This window comes from Falco punctatus (genome assembly GCF_963210335.1).
Source record: "Falco punctatus genome assembly, chromosome: 6".
Taxonomy (NCBI): Eukaryota; Metazoa; Chordata; class Aves; order Falconiformes; family Falconidae; genus Falco; species Falco punctatus.
This window is the reverse complement of record NC_137585.1, coordinates 31,489,781-31,499,363: the sequence shown is the minus strand read 5'-3', so window position 1 is coordinate 31,499,363 and position 9,583 is coordinate 31,489,781. Positions and strand designations below refer to the sequence as shown.

The 9,583-nt window shown below is 42.8% G+C and overlaps 1 protein-coding gene across 1 annotated transcript in view; it reads left to right on the top strand.

Moving 5' to 3' along the window:
- Positions 1 to 3,788: 3,788 nt before the first annotated feature.
- ALDH1L2 (aldehyde dehydrogenase 1 family member L2) overlaps positions 3,789 to 9,583 on the top strand; it is a 33,786-nt gene continuing 27,991 nt past the window's right edge. Inside the window, exon 1 of the mRNA XM_080394023.1 lies at positions 3,789 to 3,936. Coding sequence (XP_080250149.1) covers positions 3,886 to 3,936 — 51 coding nt within the window. The 5' untranslated portion in view covers positions 3,789 to 3,885. The remainder of the gene's footprint in view (positions 3,937 to 9,583) is intronic.

The window sequence follows — 9,583 nt, the reverse complement described above, 5'->3', positions numbered from 1 at the left end:
TTTCCCAAGCACTTCAGTATGTGCACGTACTCGGAGCCTTGTGGGACACAGCCTTCCCTAATGATCTTTCCAAGTCTTGATATCTTCAAAGGCACTGAGTAACTTCTGCTTCACAGGAATCCACCAGGATTTATAACGTTCAGCTGGATTAGGTCTTGCATTTGTTCTGTACGTGTCTGCACATACAAACACATTTTGCTTTGTGAGCATGCTATTGAACAAGCATGTTTACCTCCTGAATAGTTTTTGTATACATATCCCCCTATCTGTTTTTGCAACTTGCTGACATACATCTCTGGAAAATTAGGGAACAGAAAGGGGAAAGGCCATGCTGGGAAGCTTACTATGGATAATTGCAGTGTTTTTTCAAAGCTAAACATTGGCTTTAAGAAACAATGACCAGAACTGGAAGAAAAAATGAAAAGAGAAAATTTAATGTATAAAATGTGCTCCAAACCAACTGGATAAATTTACACTGATACTGCTGGAGCTGGGTTTTCTTCCCAGATTAACAAGAAACTTCGATAATTCGAAAGGTACTTTCTGATCAGTATACAGAAATCAGTGGGGAATACTTTATGTCACTTTTTCCAAACAACATATAGCCCCGAGGAATGTGTTATAACCATTATGGTATTTTAACACTGATGCTGGAGTTGATTATGTCACCTACTGCTTACTCTCAGACAGACAGGTCAACCTAATAATTTTCTGTATCACAAAAAATGTACAATTTGAATTCACTGCAAATGTTTACACTGATCCTTGAAATTCTAAATAGCCAATTTGTTAAGTGGTCGTTAAAACCCATACGTATGAATCATCACTCTGATGATAAGGAAGAAGCTGAAGGTACACAGATACCATCCTTGCATGTGATTTAGCACACACTTTTCCTTGTTCGTCTCCCTGCCCCTCTCATTGCTATGAAATCTAAAGTAAAGCCCATGCATTACTCCCTCAGCGCCTCTTTATACCGTGATTCTGCTGATGACACCTTCTCTTGTGATTTTTCCCTTTTGTCACCCAGCATTTTAGTAGTCTGTGAAGTAAACGGAGATATATTATTGTCTTAATAGATTTGGAGATGAAGGTATGCCAGCCATTTAAAACTTTGGTGCTTTACATGTGCATTATTATACTGTCTATGTTGTGTGTGTATTACGAATAGAGCCCACAAATCATTACAAATTGCTTACCTAGGAAAACCAGTTCTTTTGCTGTAAGCCTGTGTGACAGTGGTTAAATGCCAAGTATGTGGTGTTCTAGTTGGAAGAATTTTGCATCATGAACCAGGATTTGGAGTTTCATGAACTTCAGCAATGAATGAATCCAGTTCCAAACCTTGCAGTATAGGACCATTTTGATGCCAGCTTTTGTAGTAGAAGTTGTTTGCACACTATTGTATGGAATGTGTCCAACATGTATCAAGTCATAGGAAGGCTACACATCCACTGATTCCTCCTACCGCCTGAAGTAGTGAAACAGTAAGGACTAGATGTCAGTAGTTTTTATTTGAGCACATAGTGGTTTTGGTCAGTTGCATGTCTGTTTTGTGCATGTGTGTGTATAGTTCCTGTATTGCTGCAACATAATCTATCCAACTGTAATTATTAACCTTTCTTAAATTCAAAAAGAAGATTAACAACAGGCATTTCAGACCGACAGTGCCTGTAGCAAAGTGATACATTTTAGTCCAGCAAAATTATGAGGTTTGATGTTTTTATTGTACAATTTAAAGGTTTATTTTAAAGAAACACTTTTAACAATGAAATTTGGTAGATCTTTTGTGCGATAATCAGAAGATCTGAGGCCACATACCCATAGAAGTAGCCAGTAGCAACACAATATATACTATTTTAAAAATAAGCCACAAGCCAATATCTTTTAGCTTTCTTATTGAAAATCTGGAATTACTATATGCTGTTCTTTTTAAAGCCATAGTACCACAGATAGAACCACCTGTATAAACATATTGTCCCCACCTTGTTAATGGGGCTTTTTGAGGAATTCTATTAGTTTAGTTTTTAATGTCTCGGAGCAAAGAAACTAACTGCTTCCTTATCCCATAATCTGATAAATCACCACATATTCCAAATGACAGCATCATGAGAAGAATCTCCACTGAAGTGGGCCAAATACTCCCCTAGGTTTTTCATCCCATAGAGAGGAAATTATAGGAACTGACAGCTGATTTTCTTTGGTGAATTTTCATTGCAAAAGGAAGTCCAGTGGTTTATTTTAATTAAAAAGTTTTTGCTATAATTTCTGTTGATTCCACTGGATGCCGTCTACACTTATGGGACTGCCAAGAGCCTTGAGTAAAGGGCAGGATAGTTTTGCTTCACAGAAGTAAACTGGGGAATGAATTATGTTATGAGAGTCATGAGATAAGCCCTTGTGTAACTTCACTCCATGCAGGATTGTGTTGTGCCAGCCTGACTGACTTTGGGAATGGTACAATTTACCTCTTGCAGCACCTCAACTCCCCCAGTGCCCTGGACATGGGGTGGGCAGCACTTCTGCAGCAGTGCTCTTCTCTCGGGTAGCACTGAGCATTTGAAGCACCCTGAGAAAGAGGGTAGGGGCCTTGGAATTAAACCCTGGGGCTTACTATTGCAGTTCTTTTATAAGAAAGCATCAAAAAAGTCAGTGAGAAATGGATGCTTGCAAGTACTAGGCAACAAGTTGTCTACTATATTTTCTCTTGTAGCAAGATCTGTGCATAAATTTGGTTTAAGTGTTGCCTCTGACCTCTCCGATGTAGTCCACAACTTGACCATATCAACTTTTCCATGTTTTCCTCTGTTGTTTTCCTGACAGAACCAGAGTGCATTTCAGTCTTTTACCCACCCCTCTTCTTTAAGCGTTTAAACCTGACCCAATTTTCCATGATGCTTGTACTACTGCCATGCAATCTACTTTTGGTTTTTCTATTTGTATCCCTTTTGGGACCATTTTTGTTTGCCTTCTCATTTTTTTTAGCACTTTGAATGTGTGTTTTCGAATTTCTTGATACTTCTGACAAGAAGATTTTGTTGGGACTTTAGAAGCATATTGAAGTTGTAACATTTCCGTTAATAGATGACCTCAAATGCTAGAAGACTTTTCTTAGTTTTGAGTGAGCTGCTTTAAAAATACCTGGCGATGTTGGCGATACGGATTTCCAGAAAGTCATTACTGTTTTTTAACCTCCTTACTGGCATTTTTGCCATGCAATGAACTAAAAATTAGTGTCGATCTTTTGGCTGCCACAGCAGATTCACATGAACGCCTCGCCGACAGCCTGGGCAGAGGAGGCGAAGCTGTCGGTGCCGGGCTGTGCCGGCCCCGGTCCGGGAAGGACAGCGGCCGTGGTGGCCCCCCGCGGCACGCGAGCGCTGGGGGCACCGCACGCGCCTGGGGCCACAAAATGCCGCCCGGGTGGCCATGACTCGCGTCCTCGTGGGCCAGGAGCCCCTCACCCCACCCTGCTAGTCCCGGCCTTCGGGCCCCGCGGGCAGAGGCGGGGGAGGACGCTACAGCCGGCCCCGGGGGGTGCGCCCGGCGGGGGCAGCGCAGGGCAGAGGCGCTTGCCTGGCTCCCCGCCCCCTTCCCGCAGCTGCCCGGCCCCTGCGACCCCCGCTGAGGCGCCGGCGCCGGGGCCGGTCCCGCCGTGCGGCCGCCGAGGGGGCGGAGGGCGTGGCGGCGGCGGAGGCGGCGGCGGCAGGTGCGGGGCTCCCCCCTCCGCCGCGCCGGTGCCCACGGGCTGGGCGGGGGCGCGCCGCCGAGGCTGCACGCGCTGGCAGGGCGCCAGCGGCATCGTCGCGGGTTGCATCAGACGAGGCGGTCCGCCGCGGCCGCGGCTTTCGCCGGGCGGCCGAGGGAGTCGGGGGCCCGGGCAAGATGCTGGGGACAGCCCCCCGGCTGCTGCGGGCCATCTGCACGACGGCCGCGGTAAGCAGCGTGGGGCGGGTAGCGGGGGACGTGGCCCCCCCGTGCCGTGCTGTGCCGTGCCGTGCCCTGCCCGGGAGCGAACGGCAGGGGCTGCTCGGCGTGCCTCATCGGTCAGCCAGGGGCCGAGCAAGGGGGGGGAAGTGGCGGGAGGGGGCATTTTTGCGGGATGTGGTGCGCATTGTCTCTGCCGGGGTTTCGGTAACGCGCGTACGGGCGCGGGAAGGTCGGGAGGGCTGGGGAGGGGGCTGGCTCTGGGCGCAGGAGCAGCACCTTGCCCGGCGGGTCTGCGGGCGGGATCGCAGCCATCATCTGGGCGCTGCATCTCGCAGGGATGTGTCTCGGAGCTGCGGGGAACACGCACCAGCGGTGCCGTGACAATCCCCAGTGATCAGTCGCGTGTGGAGAACAATGTGAGCGTGGCTGTTCGCTTCCTCCCTCACGCTGGATGTGCTCCGTGAGGAGCTGAAGGTTCTTTTCTCAGTGAGGAAGGGATGTGCCCCCGTTCCCAGGGCCCGAGGGAAGCCCCCCGCTGTGGCCTAGGGCGAGTGTGCAGTTTGTGACCCTCTCAGCGCCAGTTCCTACCTCTGGGATGGTGGGTTGCACAGGGCTGAAGTTGGTGGCCTACATTTCTCTACACCTTATGGTTTAGTTTTTTAAAGCTCTGCACATTTGTTCCAAGCCATTCTTTATGTCCTGTTAAATATATAGCCCGAAGAACTCCTGCCAGTAACAGCTCCCTGAAAGCCTTGCCCAGTCCAAATTGTCCAGATGTGTAGGTCTGGCAAGCTGAGCGAGACTAGGAGATTTTTTTCATTCCAAAGACTGTTCTTTGTTTCGTGTTTGACCGCTCAGTTTAGCGTGAGGACAGCAGTCCTCCGTACGTATCTAAGGTGTTAGAATAGAGAGGTTTAAACAAGCTTTTTGGAAATGTGCTCAGCAGTGCCAACAAGTGAGACTGAGTGACTGATGAGAACGCATTGCCTGTAGACGGTGTAGAGGGAGGGGAGGCTCTACAAGGGGTTGCTATTTGGAGGCACTGGAATGTAGCACGTGTAGGGGGATCCTCAGTAGAAATAAAGCTGCAGTATTGCTTTCCAAAGGAGGCATAAATTCTACATTGATTTTTAAGAAGATGTGACATTAAAATATTTACCAGCTTCACTAAATCCTTATATAGAATAAATAAAATATTGTAACCTTTTTGATAGTAAGCTTCGTAACCAGAGTAGCAGTTACTAAATGCTAGCCTTCAAGAAGTTTGATTAGAAACTGATAACCAATTGAATGTTAGACACTGATACGAAAGAGGCAATAGTAGCAAAATATTTTTATCTATGAAATAAATATTCTCCTGTGGATAGGTTTTGCAACATTAGACTCTTCTGAGAGAAGAATATGTAGCTCTTGGACCTGGTTTCCATTTTTAGGAACTAGAACTTCACAAGATAGTTACCAGCATTTGTAGGCTGTTTCAGTGCTTAATTCTATTTATTAGCTTTATTTTTGGTTAGGTGTTTTGGAGGAAAAAAAGAACCAGAATGGAAACTAACATTAAAATACTGTATATCTTTTAATGAGCTATTGTAAAATGAATTCCAGTATGGTATCTACAGATGGTATGGCCAGAATATTTAAACAGGGAAGTTAAACTTAAGTCTGTGCTTTCGTATTGAGGCAGTGAAATAAAAGTGGACTTTCAGACAAGTTGAGCATTCAAGGTAAGACTGCTTGTACAAGGTTTTATGCTCTTTACCTTTATCTTATTTTCTTCATCCAAATTGGGAGCACTTGAGTCTGGGAAACAGAATTAATATTAATCTGTGTTATAATATATGCAAAATAGACGGTTAAAGATTAAAAGTTCAGACAATGAAAACAACAGAATTACAGCAGAGTGAGCACCGACTTTCTAAACTCTTATCTTTTGGTAGCACTGTCATAACTACTAATTATCCTATGATTAGTCATAAAAAAAGGGCCAGATCTCTCTAAGCCATCTGAACTGCATTGTTTGCTGTAACTGGAAAGGAATTGGGTAATTTTACAAAAGTACAGCAAAAAATCCACTCTGATACTACATGACCATTGACCTTTGCATGCATCTGTTAATGAATGTTAGGTATCTATAGTCAGCCAGGCAACTGCAAAAGAAATCTAACATAACCTCTTAACATCACTGACAGAAACAATAAAAAGTTTAATCTTTGTATGTGTTAGTGATAATGATTCAGTATCCTTCTAGTACATTATTCAACAAGATTGTTTTGGTGTTCTTTAATTCTACAGCTTCTTGATGAATGCTAGTGATGGCACACTGTACAAAACGTGCCATTTCTGTAAGAAAAAAACACCAAACTGTTTTTAATTTGTAATCTTACAGAATTTCCCATTTTAGTTGGGTGTTACATCCACGTTAAATTCTTCTAAAAGGATTTCCCACTTTCACAGGCTTAACTCAGGTAAAAATGCTTGAGGAGAATTTCCAAAAGAAGAGGCAGGGTGGCTATAAGGTCTCATGCAGTTGCTCAACTGTAATTTTTCAAACAAAACAAAAAATTAAGAACTGAATTCCTGGTCTGATCATGCAAGCCCCTCCACATACGGGATTTCTTTTCTTTTCTTTTTTTTTACTCAATAGCGATCCTGTGCATGTCTGACTTGTGGGTTTGGCTCCTGTTTTCTACTGATGGCAATGTATGTATTAATACACTACAAGCAAATTGCCACATCTAAGCCAGATGTTAATAGAAATCATGCAATACACACGTACCATTGATTGGGGAAGTAACTTGAGAATCACTGGTCATATCACAATTACAAGATCCATCTTGCAATTGAAATCAGGCCCCATTTGAGTAACTTTCTATAAGTGTGAGACAGCAGAGCCCATTTGCTGCCAGCCTAATCTTTTTGTGCAGTACAATGAAGAAATGGGACTTTGCCAGTCTGCAGTCTTCTCAGTTTCGGCAGTTTTATTTTTTTGTTTATTTGGGGACTGTGTTCTCTGTTTTACTTTTCACCATTTGTTGACTTGGTTCCGCAACTACCAAAATTAAGCACATGTAGCATTACCACAACTGTGGATTTACAGCGACTCGTGATTTGGAACTGGAACTGGTATGCAGTTCTGTGTAACATGAGAATCAAATTTATTCACAGGGAAATATGAACTAAAAGTTAAGTTTAGGAATAGAGGATGGATACGTTATTAACATAAGTGGAGAAAATGTTGCTCTTAAAGTGCTGATAAATTTGGACTTAAAATTACAGGAAGATTGGCCAGGTATCAGAAAAGCAACAGACTACAGCAGTGAGTACTTTTGAAGTACTTTAAACAGGAGGTTGAGTGAGTTTATAAAAGCAATCATATGACATGATTGCTTGTGGTGGCAGAGTACTAGGTTTGTTAGCTAGGAAGATCCATTCCAGTCTTGTGTTCTTACTGAGAGGTGTTAACAAAAGGACAACAGTAGAATAAGTAACTCTCATCTGGACTATAATGTTTTACAATGTACTAGTTGGGCTACCAGTGTAAATTAGCACAATATAGAAATTAGAGGATTTCATACTATGCCAAACCTGTTCAGTGATCCACCAGGTTGATCTTTCTCCATCTTGCCTGCTATAGTTAAAATAATTAGGGAGATCTGATGATTACTTTTTATAATGCACCAACATTTCTGCTGTAAAAGCAAAGGTATCAGTCAAAGAATTGGTAATGAGATCTACTTGCATCCATTGGTCCTTGCTAGATAAGGATTGCAAGGTTAAGTTGTGCTCATTGTAATTCAGAACAAGGTCTTGTCTTTACTGAGAACAAAATTGTGGACATATTTTTGGCGTTACTGCCAGCAGCACAGCATTAGTTAGCAATGGTATCATCACCAGTCTCACAGATGCTTTTTACCAGCCAACTATAATGATCAAAAAGCCTGAGTTATGTCCACCTTTGCATCTTACTACTTGTTACTACACAGTTGCACTAGTGCTCACTAATGCTGTAATACAAGGACAGTGTAACGATGCAGTTTCATTCCGAGGGAAAAATATTGTCTCTGAATAGTTGTTTCCTATTGCTTTATATAAAAAATAAAAAGCACACTTCAATATTCCTGTAATGGAACCTGCCAATTCATAACGCTATTTTCTGAGGTCAGCTGCACAACTAAAGTGTAACTTGAAAACAGCAAAATACATCCATAATATTTCAGCTGTGAAATGGATTGTGGTTTTGAGTAACCTGTTTTTCAGGACATTTCTTTTTGTCATAGAATTTGTCATGTGATCTGATGGGCAGTCCAGACTATTTGGTATTCAATCAATAACCCACTTAGTCAAGGTATTCTCATGTCCTAGTACCTTAAGAAAGGGAAAAGAGGGAGGAGAAAAACTTACACAAGAGCCAACATACTGAACAAGTGCTGGTAGTTAAGGTATTCAGACAGTGCTTTGATTCCTCTTTACCATTCTGAGCTTATGGCATCTAATGGGCCATTCAGAAAAAACGGAAGTCCAAGTCTAATTGGGAAAGATTAAGTTAAGAATAAAGGCGGGGGAGTATGTGGATTTATTTTCTACCATTCATCCAGGCCTCCCTGGAGGAGGGATCTTTATGATTTGGGTCTAGGAATAGTTTCTACTAGATTCAGCTTGGAAGAAGGTAAATTTTCTGTTTATTCTCTGTGGAGCATTTGTTTTTCAAAGGTTTCCAGTTTTCAGTTTCCAGAAGCTGATGAAAAATGCAAAGGCAGTCCTTACAGGGACAGTTCTACGCTTTGGCCAGTGCTTGTATGCTCATTCCTGCTGCCCCGCTGGACCTGTGTTAGGACTCATGGTAGTGAAGTGAACTAAATCAGTGAATAGATCCAGTTAAGAATAAGCCACATTTTGTCAGGGCGGTGCCTTCTTATTTCTGTACCTTAATCCAGTTCATGCAGCTACAGGAATACCAGTTCTGGGATAAAGGAGGTATTAGAGGCAAGGGACTGGAGGTAGGGTGGGAGAGGAACACAACTGTCTCCTAAATCTAAAGGGGCTATGAAGGAGTTAGTAGTTTTATCAGAGTGCAAGTACTTTAATAGTGATTCTAACTATCCTAAAAGTAAAAAGTTTGGGCAGTTATTTGTACCTGCTCAGTCTGAAGAAACTTAAAAGCGTGTGTCCAGTGTACTGGGATGCAAAAGCAGAAGGCAGCGGAAGTTCAGCAAGGGAACCTCACATTTAGCAGTATTTCCTGGTAGGAGGATCAAATGGATGATCATTACCTTTAACTTCATAGGAACAATGAGGGCTTGTCTTCTTTAGCCTATACATATTAGCCACAAATATGCCACCGTTTAATTATAGGGATTTAGAGGGCATGTTCCAGGCACCTAGATTATGCCTAGAAAAAGTGTTTTATGTATCTGTTTTGAAACCTGTATTTTCATTTCTTTTCTTATTAGTTCTGACTCTGAAGAAAGTCATGGAGCCTGCTATACCTCTTGTAACAAGCAGTGGGTCTGTTAAATGAGGATTCTGGAGAAGCCATATAAACATGAGTGACAGTACCAGATGATATTTTTGTGTTGTGTGGTCTCTTTGAATTGTACATTGTCTGTCATTAATCTAAAAAAATTGATTGTTATTCCTTCAAGGGTGATTGGGC